This window comes from Leucoraja erinacea, chromosome 48, assembly GCF_028641065.1.
Source record: "Leucoraja erinacea ecotype New England chromosome 48, Leri_hhj_1, whole genome shotgun sequence".
NCBI lineage: Eukaryota > Metazoa > Chordata > Chondrichthyes > Rajiformes > Rajidae > Leucoraja > Leucoraja erinaceus.
Genome location: NC_073424.1, coordinates 157,422 through 179,452, shown reverse-complemented (window position 1 = coordinate 179,452; position 22,031 = coordinate 157,422). Strand labels below are relative to the sequence as shown.

Genomic DNA, 22,031 nt, shown 5'->3' with positions numbered 1-22,031 from the left:
GTCATGATCGTATTGAATGACAGTGCTGGCTCAAAGGGCCGAATGGCCTACTCCACCTATTTTCTATATTTCTCGTTGGCCCCCGCATGCCGGGTCCCTCTTTGTTCTCACTGACGCAGCCATTCCACCTCGTCCCGACCTCATCCTCAGCCCATCTTGACCCCGAGGCTCCATCCTCCTCCCGAATCTGTTCGGGCGTCCGACCCATCCTGGAGGCGCCAATCTGACCATGGGCCGCCCCAACCTCGTTACCCGACTCAGCCTCAGGGATCCGACTTGTCCTCTGCCCGACCCACAATGGGGGTCTCTCTCCGGAGGGATTCTCGCCCTCTACATTGGGGACCTGGGGTGGCGGGTATTGCACCGAGGAGTCCCCTGCAACCTATTTCTCTCGCGGTTCACAGACTCGCCGGCCACCTGCCACTTTTGTGGGCTGGAAGAGTCTGTGTACCATGTGTATATGGAGTGTGTGAGGCTGCAGCACCTGTTCCAATATCTAAAAAGGCTGCTCCTTCTGGCTGCACTTCACACCCACCATACTCAACTTTGGACACCCTGTGCGTAGGGGAGAGGGTAGGGCTGAAGATGTCCGGAGTGTCCCGGCACTCTGCTGTCCGGAGTGTCCCGGCACTCTGCTGTCCGGAGTGTCCCGGTACACTGCTGTCCGGAGTGTCCCGGTACACTGCTGTCCGGAGTGTCCCGGTACACTGCTGTCCGGAGTGTCCAGGTACACTGCTGTCCGGAGTGTCCCGGCACACTGTTGTCCGGAGTGTCCCGGCACTCTGCTGTCCGGAGTGTCCCGGTACACTGCTGTCCGGAGTGTCCAGGTACACTGCTGTCCGGAGTGTCCCGGCACTCTGCTGTCCGGAGTGTCCAGGTACACTGCTGTCCGGAGTGTCCCGGCACTCTGCTGTCCGGAGTGTCCCGGCACTCTGCTGTCCGGAGTGTCCAGGTACACTGCTGTCCGGAGTGTCCAGGTACACTGCTGTCCGGAGTGTCCCGGCACTCTGCTGTCCGAGTGTCCCGGTACACTGCTGTCCGGAGTGTCCAGGTACACTGCTGTCCGGAGTGTCCCGGCACTCTGTTGTCCGGAGTGTCCAGGCACACTGTTGTCCGGAGTGTCCAGGCACACTGTTGTCCGGAGTGTCCAGGTACACTGCTGTCCGGAGTGTCCCGGCACTCTGCTGTCTGGAGTGTCCAGGTACACTGCTGTCCGAGTGTCCCGGCACTCTGCTGTCTGGAGTGTCCAGGTACACTGCTGTCCGAGTGTCCCGGCACTCTGCTGTCCGAGTGTCCAGGTACACTGCTGTCCGGAGTGTCCAGGTACACTGCTGTCCGGAGTGTCCAGGTACACTACTCTCCGGGAGTGAGCAGTAAACTTGGCAGATGACACCTAAACTGGCAGGTGTGCCAGACAGTCAAACCGCAACTTGTCATGGTGCTACTGACAAACCGACAAGCCCAGGAAATTAAAAATCGCTTGATGTGTGCGTGCGTCTCTTTTGATTTTGTACTCTGCCCTTTGATCGGACCCTAATGGTCAGCCCTGTTCGACATTGTATTTCAGAAGGTGTTTGGTCCTGTGGATAACACGGAGAACAGAATCACAGGCGTGGAGAAGGGACGACGAAAATGTCCGTTTGAGCCAATGCAACCATTTGCAGCAACACTCGCAGGTATATAATATGAGCTCGATAAACGTTGGGCAAGTGGCACGGTGGCACAGCGGTAGAGTTGCTGCATTACAGTATCGGAGACCCGGGTTCCATCCCGACTGCGGCCGCTCTCTGTACGCAGTTTCTACGTTCTCCCCGTGACCTGTGTGGGTTTTCCCCGGGATCTCCGGTTTCCTCCCACACTCCAAAGACGTGGAGGTTTGTAGGTTGACACAAAATACTGGAGCAACTCAGCGGGTGAGGCAGCATCTCTGGAGAGAAGGAATGGTCGAGGCCCTTCTTCAGGTTTGTAGGTTAGTTGGCTTTGTAAAATTGCAAATTGCCCCTGGTGTGTGTAGGATAGTGTCAGTGTGCAGGGATCACTGGTCGGCGCAGGCTCATTGGGCAGAAGGGCCTGTTTTTACACGTTGTATCTCTAAACTAAATTAAACTAAACTAAACCTAAACAAAAATACAGACCCGCACAAGAAAATCAAATCCACTGATGATACTAGATATGGAGTGGAAGTAAGAGAATGCGTTTTCATTGACGGTTTACAAATATTGCAAGATTAACCATGCAGGTTCATGTTGAGAAACATTGCTTTCTTTTCAAAAGAACCATTAAACATCTTAAAGAATACAGGATGTGCGTAGTATAGTGGAGTCAGGGGCTAAATAAAAAATAGTGGAGTCAGGGGATGTGGGGAGAAGGCAGGAATGGGGTGCTGATTGGAGATGATCAGCCATGTTCACATTGAATGGCGATGCTAGCTCGAAGGGCCAAATGGCCTACTCCTGCACCTATTGTCTATTGATAGTGTTAGTGTGCGGGGATCGCTGGTCGGCACAGACTTGGTGGGCCAAAGGGCCTACTCCCGCGCTGTATCTCTCAAACTAAACTAAACATCAAAATCACTAATGTAGACACAACATGCTGGAGTAACTCAGCGGGACAGGCAGCATCTCTGGAGAGAAGGAATGGGTGACGTTTTGGGTCGAGACCCTTCTTCAGACTGATGTCAGAGGAGGGGGCGGGACAGAGATACTATGTAGTCAGAGACAGTAAGACTGGTGGGAGAACTGGGAAGGGGGAGGGGATGGAGAGAGAAAGCAAAGGCTATCTGAAGTTAGAGACGTCACTGTACATACCGCTGGGGTGTAAACTACCCAAGCGAAATATGAGATGCTGTTCCTCCAATTTGCGCTGGGCCTCACTCTGGCAATGGAGGAGGCCCAGGACAGAAAGGTCAGTGTGGGAATGGGAAGGGGAGTTAAAGTGCTGGGCTGAGGCATTGACGATTTATTAATATTGCAAGATTAATAATGCAGGTTCATGTTGAGAAACAATTTTTTCTTTTAAAACGAGCCTTTAAAAATCTATTAAAAATACAAGGTCTAGGAAAGTCCAACTTTTAATTCGTATATACAGCATGGAAACACCTCTAAGTCCATGCTGAACTACAATCACCCCGTACACTAGTGCCAACCTAAACTCTCGTGACAATTTACAGAAGTCAATTAACCTACAAACCTGGAGTGTGGGAGGAAACCGGAGATCCCGGAGAAAACCCACGCAGTTACAGGGAGAAAGTACAAACTCCATACAGACAGCACCCGTAGTCGGGATCGAACCCAGTCCTCTGGTGCTGAGAGGCAGTAGCACTGCGCCACCACGCTGATAACACTTTAAAAACGGTAGAGGTACATTTGTACTGTCGGTTCGCGATTGATACTTCTCTAACTTTGTTCCAATGCACGACATGCATTTTTATCGTTTAGTTTTCCCACGCAGGAATTTCCACTTTGAATTAATATTTGATGAAGATTAAACAATTTTATAAAATATTAAATCTATCCTGGCGACATAAAAACAACATTTTACTGATATACCAATTATTCAGTAAACATGTCAATACTCAATTAAAAAATCTGTTTTTCATATTCTGCTGTGAGGTGTCACAATCTTGCTCACTTCCAATGTTAGAGAAAAAGAGCTGGAGTAACTCAGCGGGTTAGGCAGCATCTCTGGAGGAAAGGAATAGGTGAATAGATTGAAGAAGGGACTCGACAGGAAAAGTCACCTATTCCTTAACTCCAGAGATTCTGCCTGACCCACTATATCCGGATTTAGTTTAGTTTAGAGATACAGCGCGGAACCAATAGACAATAGGTGCAGGACTAGGCCATTCGACCCTTCAAGCCAACACCGCCATTCAATGTGATCATGGCTGATCATCCCCAATCAGTACCCTGTTCCTGCCTTCTCCCCATATCCCCTGACTACACTATCTTTAAGAGCCCTATATAGCTCTCCCGTGAAAGAGATCCTTCGGCCCACTGAGTCCGTGCCGACCAGCGATCCCCACCTATTAACACTATCCTACACACACTATGAGCAATTTCCATTTATACAAATCCAATTGACCTACAAACCTGCACGTCTTTGGAGTGAGGGAGGAAATCTCGGAGAAGATCTCGGAGAAAACCCACGCAGGTCACGGGGAGAACGTACAAACTCCGTACAGACGGCACCCGTAGTCAGGATCGAACCTGGGTCTCTGGTGCCGCAAGCGCTGTAAGGCAGCAACTCTACCGCTGAGCCACCGCGACCGCCCCTCCCTACTCATTCCTAATGTGTTCCGTTCAAGACTCTGTTTTCGTGCACTTGTGTTGTTTTGTGGGTTCTGTGAGTGCAAGTGAATGCAAGCATTTGGCGACTGTCTGATTATTTCTTTCCTCTGCGTGTTTGCTTCCAGACGGAGTGCTGTTTTCAGCCACGGCGGTTGATTTTCAGGGCAAGAATCGGGCCGTGGTCAAGAGTGTGGGGAAGTTGGAGATTCGCACAGAGGACTCTGTCATGTGGCTGAGCGGTGAGAATCCACTCATGTTTTACACCCATTGACTGTGGCCGCACATGGGGAATGCTTATATTTGGAGGACAGTCACAACTGAAGAGGATGATTTATCATTGGGGATGATCAGCCATGATCACATTGAATGGCGGTGCAGGCTCGAAGGGCCGAATGGCCTCCTCCTGCACCTATTGTCTATCACCGCCTGTTTAAAGATAGTGATAGGTCATACGAGCAGAATTATGTACAATAGACAATAGGTGCAGGAGTAGGCCGGGAATCTGGTAGTATGTGCTTTCAAGCTTCTATATCTTCTGCCCGACTGATGGGGGGGAGAAGAGTGAATGGCTGGGAAGAAAAAGGGTCCTTGATTATGTTGTGTGTAAGAAGGAACTGCAGATACTGGAGGAGGTGCAAGTGAACTTCTGCCTAACCGAAGTTTCTCTTGGGAGAAGGGATTGTTGACATTTCAGAACGAGACGCTTTCTCAGACTGGTTAGGGACAAGGGAAACGAGAGACATAGAAGGTGATGTGGGGAGATAAAGAACAGTGAATGAAAGATATGTAAAAAAGTAATGGATAAAGGAATCAGGCCATTGTAAGCTGTGTGTAGGGTTAGTGTGAGGTAGACAAAAATGCTGGAGAAACTCAGCGGGTGCAGCAGCATCTATGGAGCGAAGGAAATGGGCAACGTTTCGGGCCAAAACCCTTCTTCAGACCTTAGTGTGACGGGTGGGGGAGGGATGGAGAGAGAGAGAGGGAATGCCGGGGCTACCTGAAGTGAGTGAAATCAATATTCATGCCACTGGGCTGTAAGCTGCCCAAGCGAAATATGAGATGCTGTTCCTCCAATTTGCGTTTAGCCTCACTCTGCTGATGGAGGTGACCGAGGACAGAAAGGCCAGTGTGGGAATGGGAAGGAGAATCAAACTGGGAGATCAGGTTGGTTCAGGCGGGCTGAGCGAAGGTGGTCCGCGAAACGATCGCCCAGTCTGCGTTTGGTCTCGTCGATGTATAAGAGCCCACATCTTGAATAATGGATACAGTAGATGAGGTTGTAGGAGGTGCAAGTGAACCTCTGCCTAACTTGGAAGGACTGTCGGGGTCCCTGGACAGAGTCGAGGGAGGAGGTATAGGAATCGCTGTTGCATCTCCTGCGGTTGCGGGGGAAGGTACCTGGGGAGGGGGTGGTTTGGATGGGAAGGGATGAGTTGACCAGGGAGTTGCGGAACAGAAGGCAGAAAAGGTTGGGGATGGGAAAATGTGGCCAGTGGTGGGATCCCGTTGGAGATGGCAGAAATTTCGGAGGAAGCGAGCAGGCAAGATCATCTCTGACCCCTCTCACCCTGGCCACGAACTCTTTGAATCACTTCCCTCTGGAAGGCGACTCCGGACTGTCAAAGCTGCCACAGCCAGACATAAAAACAACTTTTTTCCCCACGACTAGTAGCTCTACTCAATAACCAACAATCTGTGCCTCCTTTTGCTCTGGTATTTTATTTAATTGACATGTTTAATCAATAATGTTTTATTATTAATGTTTTATGTATCATTCTTGTGGGTGGAGCACCAAGGCAAATTCCTTGTATGTGAATACTTGGCCAACAAACTTGTTCATTCATTCATAACTGCACCTTGGACTTGCAGGAAATGGGAAGAGTCAAAGGAGAAGTTGATGAGGGTGAGGACCAGCTCCGCTAGGTGGAGTAGAGGGTTAGTAGAGGGGAAATTGGATGGCTGTGCGGACGAGGAAGAAACGGAGGGCCCTTAAGGCCTTCTTGGTGGGGGGTGGAGGTGTAGAATGGCTGAACGCCCATAATAATAATAATAATAATAATTTTATTTATAGAGCACTTTAAAAACAAACATAGCTGCAACAAAGTGCTGTACATCACTAATCATTGACAAAAAAAGTTAACACACACCAAAAATAACAATCAAAAGAAATAGTAGGAAAAGACATGTAAAATAAAGAAACATCAAAAACACCACAAACAGAAGCAAAGCCTCAGGCATGGTCAAAAGCCAGGGAGTACAAATGCGTTTTAACAAAATAATAGCCCATAGTAAAGATGAGGGAGCGGGGGCTCGGAGAGCGGAAGTCGTTAAAGAGACGAAGGGCACATGAGGTATCTTGGACGTATCTAGGTCGGGAGAGATTGAACGAGGAAGGATTGGATGGAGTCGAGGTACGTGGAAATCATTCCCGTGGGATGGGAGCAGCAGAAACAATGGGTCTGCCAGGGCAGTTGTGTGTGGATTTTGGGGAGAAGGTAAAAACGGGCTGTGTGGGGCTGGGAAAGGACGAGGTTGGAGGCTGTGGAACGCAGACTGCCAGAAATGGAGTTAGAGATTAGGGCCCGCAGGTGCTCGTCTGTGGGATCATGGCCCAAGGGTTGGTTGCTTTCCTGAGACAGCATTAAATATAGCTGGCGTCAACTGTGGGGGGAGGTTGCTTTTGTGTGATGGACTGGGCTACATCCACAACTCTCTGCAATTTCTTGCATTGATGCTCATCAGACTACAGTAAACTCTTGCTCTAATGGACAATAGTCAATAGGTGCAGGAGGAGGCCATTCGGCCCTTCGAGCCAGCACCGCCATTCAATGTGTTCATGGCTGATCATCCCCAATCAGTACCCCGTTCCTGCCTTCTCCCCATATCCCCTGACTCCGCTATTTTTAAGAGCCCAATCTAGTTCTCTCTTGAAAGTATCCAGAGAACAGAGAGAGAGACACAGAGAGAGAGGGAGACAGCCAGGGGGAGACGGAGAGAGAGACAGAGAGTGAGAGAGAGACAGATGCAGAGAGAGGAAGATAGAGATAGAAATATATATAGAGATGGAGAGAGAGAACAGAGAGAGAGACAGATAGAGAGAGGGAGACAGAGGGAGAGACAGAGAGAGAGAGACAGAGAGAGAGATAGACAGAGACGCAGAGAGAGATACAGAGAAGAGAGAGAGATAGAGAGACACAGAGGGACAGAGAGAGAGAGAGAGAGAGGGACAGACAGACAGAGAGAGGGACAGAGACAGAGAGAGAGAGAGAGACAGAAACAGAGAGAGAGAGAGACAGAGAGAGAGACCGAAAGAGAGAGAGAGACAGACAGAGAGAGAGTGAGTGACAGAGAGAGGGACAGTGCGAGAGAGAGAGAGAGTGAGAGACTGAGAGAGAGGGAGACAGACAGACAGAGGGAGACAGAGAGAGAGAGACAGAGAGTGAGAGAGAGACAGAATTCCACAGACTCACAACTCTCTGTGAGAAAGAGTGTTTCCTCGTCTCCGTTCTAAATGGCTTACTCCTTATTCTTAAACTGTGGCCCCTGGTTCTGGACTCCCCCAACATGGGGAACATGTTTCCTGCCTCTAGCGTGTCTAATGGACCGTGTGGGGGTGTCCGTTAGTGCCGATTGTCCGTTATAACCGCTCCTATCTTGTGATAGGAGCTGAATCAGGCCATTCGGCCCGTCACGTCTACTCCGCCATTCAATCATGACTGAACTGTCTTTCCCTCCTAACCCCATTCTCCTGCCTTCTCCCCATAAACCCCTGACACTCGCACTAATCAAGAATCTATCTATCTCTGCCTTAAAAATACCCACTGGCAGAGTGGTTGCTGGAAGGAGATTCTCTAACAGCATATGAAAGGTGTCCAGGCAACCTTTGCTCGGCATTGAGTGCTTGGGCCAAGTGCTGGAAGCTGGGGTTAATGTGGGTGGTTGCCTGCTTGTCAGTGTGGACCTAAGGGGCCGAATGGCCTGTTTCCATACTGTACGACTCTATGACTAATGTATGAGGGAATAGAAACATAGAAATTCGGCCCTTCGAGCCTGCACCGCCATTCAGTATGATCATGGCTGATCATCCAACTCAGTATCCCGTACCTGCCTTTTCTCCATACCCCCTGATCCCCTTAGCCACAAGGGCCACATCTAACTCCCTCTTAAATATAGCCAATGAACTGGCCTCAACTACCCTCTGCGGCAGAGAGTTCCAGAGATTCACCACTCTCTGTGTGAAAAAAGTTCTTCTCATCTCGGTTTTAAAGGATTTCCCCCTTATCCTTAAACTGTGACCCCTTGTCCTGGACTTCCCCAACATCGGGAGCAATCTTCCTGCATCTAGCCTGTCCAACCCCTTAAGAATTTTGTAAGTTTCTAATCCAGAGGTGCACAATGGAACCTATGGTGTGCAATGGAACCGCTTGACATGATTGCCAACCGCACATGCCTGACCTGTGCCACAGGGCTAGAATCACGCCTGAACAAGTGAGGGGTTATGGGGAGCAGGTCGGAGAATGGGGTTAGGAGGGAGGGATAGATCAGCCACGATTGAATGGCGGAGTAGACCTGATGGGCCGAAAGGGCCTAATTCTACTCCTATTCCTTACGACCTTGTACAGTGCCCTCCGTAATGTGGAGTCAGTAGTCAGGCCACGTGATGAGTCAAAGGCGAGTGTGACCTCTTGGCGACCAATGCCGGCCTTCGATCTGGGTGGGGAAGGGTCCGTAATCTTGGCGGGCGTGCAGGAGACCACCGCTCCCGCTGTAAGGCCGGACCTACAGTGAGGGTGGGGTGCCCTCGTGCCTGGCGACACAAAGGAAGAGGGGTGGGGGTCGCCCAGGAAAGGGGCACCTCCTCATACGCCAGGCACGAACATTCGGGGGGGGGGGGGGGGGGGGGTCAGAGATCGAAGGTCGGACAAGCCAGAGAGAATGATCGCAAATCTTTGGTAATCTGATGGCGCTTTGAGGGGCAGTGTGGGCATTGGGGACGGTACAGTGCTCCCTCTACGTCACCCGCAGTTCCTTTAGGAAGAAGATGAGGAATTTTGTTAATCGGAGGGTGGTGAATCTGTGGAACTCATTGCCACAGACGGCGATGTAGGCCAAGTCAATGGATATTTTTAAGGCGGAGAGAGATAGATTAGTACGGGTGGTGTCAGGGGTTAGGGGGAGAAGGCAGGAGAATGGCGTTGGTGCCCTGAAATGGGGGGACTCTGTGTATACACTGCTGTAATTCATGACTTTGACTTTTGATAGTGAAACCAAAAATATATAAAAATGTCCTTCATTAAAATCTGATAATGTGCACTTTTAGAAGGATGAGAGAAGATCTCATTGAAACATACAAGATTGTTAAGGGCTTGGACGCGCTAGAGGCAGGAAACATGTTCCCGATGTTGGAGGAGTCCAGAACCAGGGGCCACACAGTTTAAGAATAAGGAGTAAGCCATTTAGAACGGAGACGAGGAAACACTTTTTCTCACAGAGAGTGGTGACTCTGTGGAATTCTCTGTCTCAGAGGGCGGTGGAGGCCGGTTATCTGGATGCTTTCAAGAGAGAGCTAGATAGGGCTCTTAAAAATAGCGGAGTCAGGGGATATGGGGAGAAGGCAGGAATGGGGTACTGATTGGGGATGATCAGCCATGATCACGTTGAATGGCGGTGCTGGTTCGAAGGGCCGAATGGCCTATTCCTGCACCTATTGTCTATTGTCACTTTAACCACATGTGATTTTTTTTTTTCTATCACAAATCTCAAATTGTGGAGTACAGAGGCAAATAAATAAATGATGGGTCTTTGTCCGAAACATGTGCCACATGAATAGAGACCTTTCTTCAGACTGAGATCTGTCGTTGTCACACCTTACACTTCCATACCTCTCGTTTCCCACTCCCCTGACTCTCAGTCTGAAGAAGGGTCACAACCCGAAACGTCATCCATTCCATCCCTCCAGAGATGCTGCCGGTCCCACTGAGTGAACCCAACATTTTGTGTCTACCTTCGGTGTGACCCATCATCTGCAGTTATAACCATATAACAATTACAGCACGGAAACAGGCCATCTCGGCCCTACAAGTCCGTGCCGACACAACTTTTTTTCCCTTAGTCCCACCTGCCTGCACTCATACCATAACCCTCCATTCCCTTCTCATCCATGTGCCTATCCAATTTATTTTTAAATGATACCAACGAACCTGCCTCCACCACTTCCACTGGAAGCTCATTCCACACCGCTACCACTCTCTGAGTAAAGAAGTTCCCCCTCATGTTACCCCTAAACTTCTGTCCCTTAATTCTGAAGTCATGTCCTCTTGTTTGAATCTTCCCTATTCTCAAAAGGGAAAAGCTTGTCTACAACAACTCTGTCTATCCCTCTCATCATTTTAAAGACCTCTATCAAGTCCCCCCTTAACCTTCTGCGCTCCAGAGAATAAAGACCTAACTTATTCAACCTATCTCTGTAACTTAGTTGCTGAAACCCAGGCAACATTCTAGTAAATCTCCTGCATTCTTTCCTGCACCCTAGTCTATTCTTGGTCATGCTGATGTAGAGGAGGCAACATTGAGAGCACCGAAACAATAGACAATAGGTGCTGGAGTAGGACATTCGGCCCTTCTTTATCTTTAAGAGCTCTATCTAGCTCTCTCTTGAAAGTATCCAGAGAACCTGCCTCCACCGCCCTCTGAATGAATAAATGAACACGTTTATTGTCATTGAACAATACTGTGCAAAAAAATTCCATTACATCTCCTCCGGTTAAAAAATACAAACATGACAACCATTGACACTTATTAGTAAAAATAATGAATAAGTATTTAAAAAGAATTTTAAAAGAATGTTGCATTTCTTGGAATTACATTTTGCTTCCCCAGTGTTCTCTGTTGGAATTAAGCTCTAGTCTACCGGTGCGAGCCTTCAGAGATCTGAATCGCCTCCCAGAGGGTAGCAGAGTGAAAAGGTGGTTGGCAGGGTGGGATGTGTCCTGCTTGATGTTTGTGGCCCGGCGCAGAGAATTCCATAGACTCACCACTCTCTGTGTGAAAAAGTGTTTCCTCATCACCGTTCTAAATGGCTTACTCCTTATTCTTAAACTGTGGCCCCTGGTTCTGGACTCCCCCAACATTGGGAACACATTTCCTGCCTCTAGCGTGTCCAAACCCTTACAATCTTATGTGTTTCAATAAGATCCTCTCTCATACAAGCCCAGTCGCTCCATTCTTTCAACATATGACACTCCCGCCATCCCAGGAATTAACCTGGTGAATCTGCGCTGTACTCCCCCAATAGCAAGAACGTCCTTACTCAAATTTGGAGACCAAAACTGCACACAATACTCCAGAATCCAATGGTCAAGTTTGGAGGAGGTGTAAGTGATTCTGCCCTGTGTGGAAAGACTGTTTAGATCCGTGCACGGTGGTGAGGGAGGTGATGTAAGGACAAGTGTTGGATCGTCTACCTTTCACACCTCACCCTTCCTTATCTCTATGTCTCCCTCTCCCCGGACTCCCAGTCTGAAGAAGGGTGTCGACCCGAAACATCACCTATTCCTTCACTCCATAGGTGCTGCCTCACCCAATAAGCTATGAATTGTATAATTACTACAGGTGCACAACCTTTTATCTGAAAGCCTTGGGACCAGACACTTGTCGGATTTCGGACATTTTCGGATTTCCGAATGGAAGATTTTTAGCGTAGATTAGGTAGGTAGCGCGGGCGGCTTGAAAAGTCTGGAGCGGCTGCCTCCTCCCCGGAGACCGGGGAATCATTGTAAATCATTGCATAAATGTTAGTCAGTTAGTTTGGAGGGATTTTATGTGGTGGTGGTGGGGGGTGAAGGGGGAAAACTTTAATTCTTAGCCCCCTACCTGGTCGGCTCCGTCCGGCCGCGGGCGGCGCCGGTTGGAGCTCCGACCCCGGCAACTCTACCCCTGGCTGCGAGGCGCTCCAAATTCAGCGCCGCCCGCGGCCGGACGCCCGCAGCCCCAGCTCCGCGAATGTTGGGAGTCGGCGGCCACAGCGCTCCGGAGCTTACCGCACGGCGACCCGGTAAGGCATTGCCTGCTCCCCACTGGTATCCCAGCGCTGCGACGCCGCCGACTCCCAACATTCGCGGAGCTGGGGCTGCGGGCGTCCGGCCGCGGGCCGCGGGCCGTGCTGGATTTGGAGCGCCTCGCAGCCAGGGGTAGAGTTGCCGGGGTCGGAGCTACAACCGGCGCCGCCCGCAGCCCCAGCTGGGAGTCGGCGGCCACAGCGCTGCGGAGCTTACTGCACGGTGACCCGGTAAGGCATTGACCGCTCCCCGCCTCTCCGACCAGGTAGGGAACAAAGAATTAAAGTTTACCCCTTCAACCCTCCCTCTTCACATAAAAGCCCTCCAAACTAACTGACTAACATTTAAGCAATGATTTACAGATGTTTAAGTGTCTCGCCGGTCTCGAGGAGGCACCCGCTACAGTAGTACAGACCTGGGTTGACCGTGGGTCGTTTCGGGTCAAGTTTGGCGCCAAACGCGAGCTTTGGTGTGCAGACGACATCCTGGAAAAAATGGCCGGTTTTCGGAGGTTTTTGGTTTCCGGAACACCGGATAAAAGGTTGTGCACCTGTACTGGCAAGATTAAATAGCACCAGCAGGCACTGCAAAGATACACTACAGCTATCGTGCAAAGCTTCAGATTGCTGTCGAACGCTATGCCTTGGCTGACACGTCCTGCTGTTCACTCATTACAGAATAATACAGTGGATGGGTAGAGTGGACCAGGCACGCAGAGACTGAGGCCACACAGTATGATGGAGCATCACTCTCACCATTTCCCACCATTGGTGACAATACAGCCTTTCATCTGCGGTTACACTATGCAAATCCACTTGGCATCTAACGTAGGCACTGAATGTGCCATTGCAGTTTATAGGAGCCACAATACCTTATTGAACCCTGTCTTTTAAAAAAAAAACAGGCATTGCAACGGAGCACGCAGCCCACTGCTGGGCAGCTGAGGCCATTTGTAACAAACGTCAAAGCTGCCCAAATGCTCCTCCCCACAGCCATCCCCCACCAGTGTTTTGTACCCTACCGAACAAATACAAACAGCTTTGGATGCACACCACAGGTTCCGAATTGGAGTGAGGTATGGTGAAAGGCAGGGTGCAATTGTGGCAGAAAGGAACATCTTGAAAACAAGTTGAAAAGCCTGCAAGTACAGAGTGCCTTTAGCAAACAATCTTTGTGCTTTTTCGAGCTATCTTTTCACCTCACCTTTTCCCTCTCTTTTTCTTTTCTTCTTTCATTTTCAGGTTATAAGGTTAAAAACGAAGCTGTACAATAATTGTATAATCTTAGATGCCGAATGTTTTATCTTTGTACAATAATTTACAAAAAAAGCAGTCAGTAAACATCCGGTAGCATTTCAGATCAATGGCGTGCTGAGCTGCTTTGTCACAGTGTATTAAGGGGCCATAAAGCACCGATTCCTGGCTGCTTATTCATGGATTGATTCCAACAGATCATTCTCCCAACCGTTCAGCAAGAAATTGCAGCGAATTGTGGACGCAGCCCAGACCATCGCACAAACCGACCTCCCTTCCATTGACTCCATCTACACCTCACGCTGCCTCGGCAAGGCCAGCAGCATCATCAAGGACCAGTCCCAGCCCGGCCTCTCCCTCGTCTCACCTCTCCCATCAGGCAAAAGGTACAGAGGTGTGAAAACGCACACCTCCAGATTCAGGGACAGTTTCATCCCAGTTGTTATCAGGCAACTGAACCACCCTACCACAACCAGAGAGCGGCCCTGAACTACCTAATTGGTGACCCTCAGACTTTACTGGCTTTACCTTGCACTAAACATTATTCCCTTATCATGTATTTTTACACTGTAAATGGCTCGATTGTAATCATGTATTGTTGTTCCGCTGACTGGATAGCACGCAACAAAAGCTTTTCACTGCACCTCGGTACACGTGACAATAAACTAAACTGAAAGTGGTTACTCCAGAGGGGGCGAAGAACCTTAAAGGGCCTGTCCCACTTGGCGATTTTGTTCGGTGACTGACGTATCAGGTCACCGAAAAATACAGGGCGTGATACAAAACTTACAAAAAATACAAAACTTCATAGCAAAAGGATTTGAGTATAGGAGCAGGGGAGGTTCTCCTGCAGTTGTACAGGGTCTTGGTGAGACCACACCTGGAGTATTGCGTACAGTTTTGGTCTCCTAATCTGAGGAAGGACATTATTGCCATAGAGGGAGTGCAGAGAAGTTTCACCAGACTGATTCCTGGGATGTCAGGACTTTCATATGAAGAAAAACTGGATAGACTCGGCTTGTACTCTCTAGAATTTAGGAGATTGAGAGGGGATCTTATAGAAATTTACAAAATTCTTAAGGGTTGGACAGGCTAGATGCAGGAAGATTGTTCCCGATGTTGGTGAAGTCTAGGACAAGAGGTCACAGCTTAAGGATAAGGGGAAATCCTTTAGAACCGAGATGAGAAAAACTCATCACGCAGAGAGTGGTGAGTCTCTGGAACTCTCTGCCACAGAGGGTAGTTGAGGCCAGTTCATTGGCTATATTTAAGAGGGAGTTAGATGTGGCCCATGTGGCTAAAAGGATCAGGGGTATGGAGAGAAGGCAGGTACAGGATACTGAGTTGGATGATCAGCCATGATCATATCGAATGGCGGTGCTGGCTCGAAGGGCCGAATGGCCTACTCCTGCACCTATTGTCTATGTTTCTATGTGACGCGGCGTGATGGCGTATGATGCGCTGCTTTTTTTTAAAGTGTCGCAACATTTTTTTTTATCGCCGCTGGATTTTAGAATGTTTCAAATCATTTGGCGACACTGATATGACTCCGGCAAAATCTCCAAGTGGGACAGGCCCTTAAGTTGGACAGAAACATCCCTAATCCAAGACGGTGTATAAGCTGGGAAAGACTATTGTCAAGTTGGAAAGGGTGCAGAGCGGATTTACGAGGATGTTGCCAGTACTTGTGGGCCTGAGCTACAGGGTGAGGTTGAGCAGGCTGGGATTCTATTCCCTGGAGCGCAGGAGGATGAGGGGTGATCTTATAGAGGTGTACAAAATCATGAGAGGAATAGATCAGGTAGAGGCATACAGGCTCTTGCCCATAATAGGGGAATCGAGAACCAGTGGACATAGGTTTGAGGTGAGGGGGGGGGGGGGAAAGATTTAATAGGAACCTGAGGGGTAACTACAATATATAGATTACAGGCCATTTATAGTGTATTGATACATGATAAGGGACTAACGTTTACTGCAGGGTAAAGCCAGTAAAGTCCGATCAAGGATAGTCCGAGGGTCTCCAATGAGGTAGATAGTAGTTCAGCACCGCTCTCTGGTTGTGGTAGGATGGTTCAGTTGCCTGATAACAGCTGGGAAGAAACTGCCCCTGAATCTGTAGGTGCGTGTTTTCACACTTCGGTACCTCTTGCGCGATGGGAGAGGCGAGAAGAGGGAGTAGCCGGGGTGCGACTGGTCCTTGATGATGCTGCTGGCCTTGCCGAGGCAGCTTGAGGTGTAGATGGAGTGGGTTGGTAATGCTTAATCTGCTGCTTTCAGTTTTCTATGACCCGATCAGTTTTTGCACAATCTTTCAATCTAAAATGAGTACAGATGACACACCAGGATGGCAGTGTGAAGCGGGAACTTTGCCTGGATTGTCTTTCTCTGTACTAGCTGCGAAACGCCACGTTTCACCTGTCTGTGGTATTTTTCATTAGCAAAGTTGGACTCAAAGTTGGGACCTTTATGCTTTGTACCACAGATATTTGAATCTGCTGATATTTGTCCACAGAGTCCTGTTTCATGCTTTCTATATATGTATGCAGTTGATAATCCTGCAATTCGGATATCCTTGGCACATCCTCCGCATTTCTGGTGGAAAGAAGTCCATGCAGCAACTGAAAGAATATGTCCATGTGATAGGAGCAGAATTAGGCCGTTCGGCCCATCAAGTCAATCATTGAAACATGTAAGATTGTTAAGGGCTTGGACACACTAGAGGCTGGAAACATGTTCCCGATGTTGGGGGAGTCCAGAACCAGGGGCCACACAGTTTAAGAATAAGGAGTAAGCCATTTAGAACGGGGACGAGGAAACACTTTTTCTCACAGAGAGTGGTGAGTCTGTGGAATTCTCTGCCTCAGAGGGCGGTGGAGGCAGGTTCTCTGGATGCTTTCAAGATAGAGCTAGATAGGGCTCTTAAAAATAGCGGAGTCAGGGGATATGGGGAGAAGGCAGGAACAGGGTACTGATTGTGGATGATCAGCCATGATCACATTGAATGGCGGTGCTGGCTCGAAGGGCCAAATGGCCTCCTCCTGCACCTATTGTCTATTGAACTAGTAACTCTGAAAGCAAATTGTATATTGTCCCGAGTGTGGGAGAGTGTTAGTGTGCGGGGATCGCTGGTCGGCGTGGACTCGGTGGGCCAAAGGGCCCGATTCTGCACTGTATCTCAAAACTAAACCAAATTTTGAAATGCTCCTGATGATTTTAAAAAGAGCTGGGCCGGTGAGCACATCTCTGGACATCTCAAAATGGACATCAATGTGTTAACTAGAACATATTCTTCTTGCGTCCGATGGGCCTAAACACCAGCTGGTGTGAAGAACAGTGGCCTGCAGCCCCGCACCAGCCGGCAAAGCCATCCCCGCTGCTCTCCCAAATGCTTGTCCGCAGCTCCACACCGCACAGGAGTCTGGCGCTCCTGAAATGGGGACCACCTGCGGCTTTAATCCTCACTCTGTAACCTGTGTATAATGTGATCAGTCAGCATGACTTTGTCAAGGGAAGGTCATCGCAGACTTTTGTGTGTTCATTGAGATTGCTGATATGCTAATAGACAATAGGTGCAGGAGTAGGCCATTCGGCCCTTCGAGCCAGCACCGCCATTAAATGTGATCATGGCTGATCATCCCCAATCAGTACCCCGTTCCTGCCTTCTCCCCACATCCCCTGATTCCGCTATTTTTAAGAGCCCTATCTAGCTCTCTCTTGAAAGCATCCAGAGAACCGGCCTCCACCGCCCTCTGAAGCAGAGAATTCCACAGACTAACCACTCTCTGTGAGAAAAAAGTGTTTCCTCGTCTCCGTTCTAAATGGCTTACTCCTTATTCTTAAACTGTGTGGCCACTGGTTCTGGACTCCCCCAACATCAGGAACATGTTTCCTGCCTCCAGTGTGTCCAAGCCCTTAACAATCTTATATGTTTCAATGAGAGATATCCTCTCATCCTTCTAAATCCAGGCCAATCCAGGCCTTTCACTATTCGGTAAGTTTTGAGAGAGGGTCTTTCAGAACTGCTGTCAGACAGGAAGCGAACTTCTTCATTGGAATCCTGTGCAAGGGTCCAAAGCCGAGACGTCACCAATTCCTTTTCTCCAGAGATGCTGTCTGACCCATGGAGTTACTTACGCACTTTGTGTTTATCTTGGTATAAACCGGCATCTGCAGTTTTTTGCTTCTACATTTATTGGTCCTGACTTGCGTAATAAGTAATGCAAACAAGCGGACTGAGAGCATAGGGTGCCGAACCCGAAGCGGCTTCTGTTCATTCCCTCCACAGGTCTGCTAAGTTCCTCCAGCACTTTGTTTCCTGCCAATAACCCCTTATTTGGTGTTGGTGGTTTAGTTCTAAAATAGAATGAGGATGAATGGGTTTTTTTCAGTTTACATGAATTCATTCTTCCACATTCATGGAATCCATGGCATTTATTTTTAGAGAAACAGAGCAAAAAACAGGCCCTCGGCCCACCGAGTCCACACTGAACCGCGATCTTGCACATTAACTCTATCCTGCACACAATAGGGACAATCATACCAAACCAATTAACCTTCAAACCTGTACGTCTTTGGAGTAACATGGAAACATAGAAATTAGGTGCAGGAGTAGGCCATTCGGCCCTTCGAGCCTGCACCGCCATTCAATATGAGCATGGCTGATCATCCAACTCAGTATCCCGTACCTGCCTGCTCTCCAGACCCTCTGATCCGCTTAGCCACAAGGGCCACATCTAACTCCCTCTTACATGTAGCCAATGAACTGGCCTCGACTACCCTCTGTGGCAGAGAGTTCCAGAGATTCACCACTCTCTGTGTGAAAAAAGTTCTTCTCATCTCGGTTTTAAAGGATTTCCCCCTTATCCTTAAGCTGTGACCCCTGTGTGGGAGGAAACCAGAGATCCAGGAGAAAACCCATGCAGTTGACGGGGAGAACGTATAGACTCCGTACAGACAGTACCCGTAGTCAGGATCGAACCCAGGTCTTTGGCGCTAGGTAATAGACAATAGGTGCAGGAGTAGGCCATTCGGCCCTTCGAGCCAGCACCACCATTCAATGTGATCATGGCTGATCGTCCCCAATCCACAAGTACCCCGTTCCTGCCTTCTCCCCATATCCCCTGACTCCGCTATTTTAAAGAGCCCTATCTAGCTCTCTCTTGAAAACATCCAGAGAACCTGCCTCCACCGCCCTCTGAGTCAGCGAATTCCACAGTCTCCGTTCTAAATGGCTTACTCCTTATTCTTAAACTGTGGCCCCTGGTTCTGGACTCCCCCAACATCGGGAACATGTTTCCTGCCTCTAGCGCGTCCAAGCCCTTAACAATCTTATATGTTTCAATGAAATGCCCTCTCATCCTTCTAAACTCCAGAGTGTACAAGCCCAGCTGCTCCATTCTTTCAGCACATGACAGTCATGCAATCCCGGGAATTAACCTTGTACGGCAGTAACTCTACCGCTGTGCCACCATGCCGCCCTTATCTTTTATCTTGTATCCTGTACCAATTTAGTGAGAGGCCACAGAATGCGCAACTAACAACTACCATGCCCAATGCTGACAAGATGTGACAGCATAAAATAGTTGGGGGAAATTGTATTTGAAGTTCATGTGAGTGTGCCTGGACTCCAATACCAAATTGGCATAAAAAGGGTCGCGGCCCGAAACGTCACCTATCCCTTTTCTCCGGAGATACAGCCCGACCTGCCAAGTTACACAAGCATTTTGTGTCTACAGTGTAAACCAACATCTGCAGTTCCTTCCTACACATACCAAATTGTATGCAGGCTGGATCTTTTAATGATGGCAGATTTTATTTCCTGCTATTGAGGGAGTGCAGCGTAGGTTCACAAGGTTCATTCCCTGGATGGCGGGACTGTTATATGCTGAGAGAATGGAGCAGCTGGGCTTGTACACTCTGGAGTTTAGAAGGATGAGAGGAGATCTTAATGAAACATATAAGATTATTAAGGATTTAAGAAGGAACTGCAGATGCTGGAAAGTCGAAGGTACACAAAAATGCTGGAGAAACTCAGCGGGTGCAGCAGCATCTATGGAGGGAAGGAAAAAGGCGACGTTTTGGGCCGAAACCCTTCTTCAGACTATAAGATTATTAAGGATTTGGACACGCTAGAGGTAGGAGACGTGTTCTTGAGGTTGGGGGTGTCCAGAACCAGGGGCCACAGTTTAAGAATAAGGAGTAAGCCATTTAGAATGGAGATGAGGAAACACTTTTTCACACAGAGAGTTGTGAGTGTGTGGAATTCTCTGCCGGTTCTCTGGATACTTTCAAGAGCGAGCTAGATAGGGCTCTTAAGGATAGCGGAGTCAGGGGATATGGAGAGAAGGCAGGAACGGGGTACTGATTGGGGATGATCACAGTAAATGGCGGTACTCGCTCGATGGGCCGAATGGCCTACTCCTGCACGTATTGTCTATTGTTTATTGTCTGACAATACTGGTCCCAACAAATTTACTGATCATTACTGAATTGTATTTTGAATTAAAATTTTCTGGTTATGGTGTTTTTCGTTTAGAAACATAGAAAATAGGTACAGGAGGAGGCCATCAGCCCTTCAAGCCACCACAGCCATTCATTGTGATCATGGCTGATCGTCCCCAATCAATAACCCGTGCCTGCCTTCTCTCCATATTCAGATTCAGATTCAGATTCAATTTTAATTGTCATTGTCAGTGTACAGTACAGAGACAACGAAATGCATTTAGCATCTCCATTGAAGAGCGACATAGCAAACAATTTGAATAAATAATAATAAGTGTCCAGGGGGGGGGGGGGGTGGTGATTGGCAGTCACCGAGGTACGTTGTTGAGTAGAGTGACAGCCGCCGGAAAGAAGCTGTTCCTCGACCTGCTGGTTCGGCAACGGAGAGACCTATAGCGCCTCCCGGATGGTAGGAGGGTAAACAGTCCATGGTTGGGGTGAGAGCAGTCCTTGGCGATGCTGAGCGCCCTCCGCAGACAGCGCTTGCTTTGGACAGACTCAATGGAGGGGAGCGAGGAACCGGTGATGCGTTGGGCAATTTTCACCACCCTCTGCAATGCCTTCCGGTCGGAGACAGAGCAGTTGCCATACCATACTGTGATGCAGTTGGTAAGGATGCTCTCGATGGTGCAGCGGTAGAAGTTCACCAGGATCTGAGGAGACAGATGGACCTTCTTCAGTCTCCTCAGGAAGAAGAGACGCTGATGAGCCTTCTTCTTGATCAGAGTAGAGGTATTGTGGGTCCAAGAGAGGTCATCGGAGATGTTGACTCCCAGGAACCTGAAGCTAGAAACACGTTCCACCTCCGTCCCGTTAATGTGGATGGGGGTGTGCGTGCCGCCTCTGGACTTCCTGAAGTCTACAATGAGCTCCTTGGTCTTCTTGGAGTTAAGGGCCAGGTTGTTGTCAGCGCACCATGCTGCTAAGTGCTGGACCTCCTCCCTGTAGGCCAGCTCATCGTTGTTGCTGATGAGGCCAATCACCGTTGTATCATCTGCATACTTGATGATGGTGTTAGTACCATGTACAGGTGTGCAGTCATAGGTGAAGAGGGAGTAGAGGAGGGGGCTCAGCACACAGCCCTGAGGAACGCCGGTGTTCAGGGTGAGGGTTGAAGAGGTGTGCTTGTCTAACCTCACAGACTGGGGTCTGTTGGTTAGAAAGTCCAGTATCCAGTTGCAGAGGGAGGGGTCGATGCCCAGGTTACCGAGTTTGGTGATCAGTTTTGATGGTATAATGGTGTTGAATGCTGAGCTGTAATCGATGAACAGCATTCTTACATAAGTGTCTCTGTTGTCGAGGTGGGAGAGGGCGGAGTGAAGTGCCGTTGAGATGGCATCCTCCGTACTCCTGTTCTTGCGGTAGGCAAACTGATAGGGATCCAGTGTGGGGGGTAGGCAGCTTTTGAGGTGTGCCAGGACCAGCCTCTCGAAGCACTTGGTGATGATGGGGGTAAGTGCAACTGGGCGGAAGTCGTTGAGGCTTGCCGCAGTGGAGTGTTTTGGCACTGGTGGTGTCAAAAGGTGGTTTTAAGGCAAGTGGGGACAACTGCTTGGGCAAGTGACAGGTTGAAGATGTCAGTCCAGACGTCTGTCAGCTGCGCAGCACAGGCACTGAGCACGCGCCCGGGGATGCCGTCAGGGCCAGCAGCCTTACGTGCATTAGTCCTACTCAGTGCCACGTACACGTCGTAGGGGGTGAGTGTGAGGGGTTGGTGATCGTCAGGTAGCACAGCCTTGATGGCTGTCTCTAGATTGTCCCTGTCGAAGCGGCCATAGAAGTGATTAAGCTCCTCAAGGAAGGAGGCGTCGCTGGATGTGGGGGTGATGTTGGAGGGTCTGTAGTCTGTGATGGCCTGGATGCCTTGCCACATGCGTCGGGGGTCGGAGTTGTTGTTGAAGTGCTCCTCAATCCTGAGCTTATGGCAGTGC

At 49.2% G+C, this 22,031-nt stretch overlaps 1 protein-coding gene and 1 non-coding gene across 3 annotated transcripts in view; both read left to right on the top strand.

Annotated features, from left to right (window-relative positions):
- Positions 1-22,031, top strand: part of sema4f (sema domain, immunoglobulin domain (Ig), transmembrane domain (TM) and short cytoplasmic domain, (semaphorin) 4F) — a 155,218-nt gene that overhangs the window by 82,454 nt on the left and 50,733 nt on the right. For both annotated transcript variants that reach the window (XM_055664859.1, XM_055664857.1), the window contains exons 5-6: positions 1,568-1,676; positions 4,415-4,528. In XM_055664859.1, the coding sequence (XP_055520834.1) occupies positions 1,568-1,676; positions 4,415-4,528 (223 nt within the window). The remainder of the gene's footprint in view (positions 1-1,567; positions 1,677-4,414; positions 4,529-22,031) is intronic.
- LOC129715041 (small nucleolar RNA U85) lies at positions 8,942-9,255 on the top strand. The gene has a single exon (XR_008726436.1). It is a non-coding gene; the product is annotated as a small nucleolar RNA U85 (small nucleolar RNA).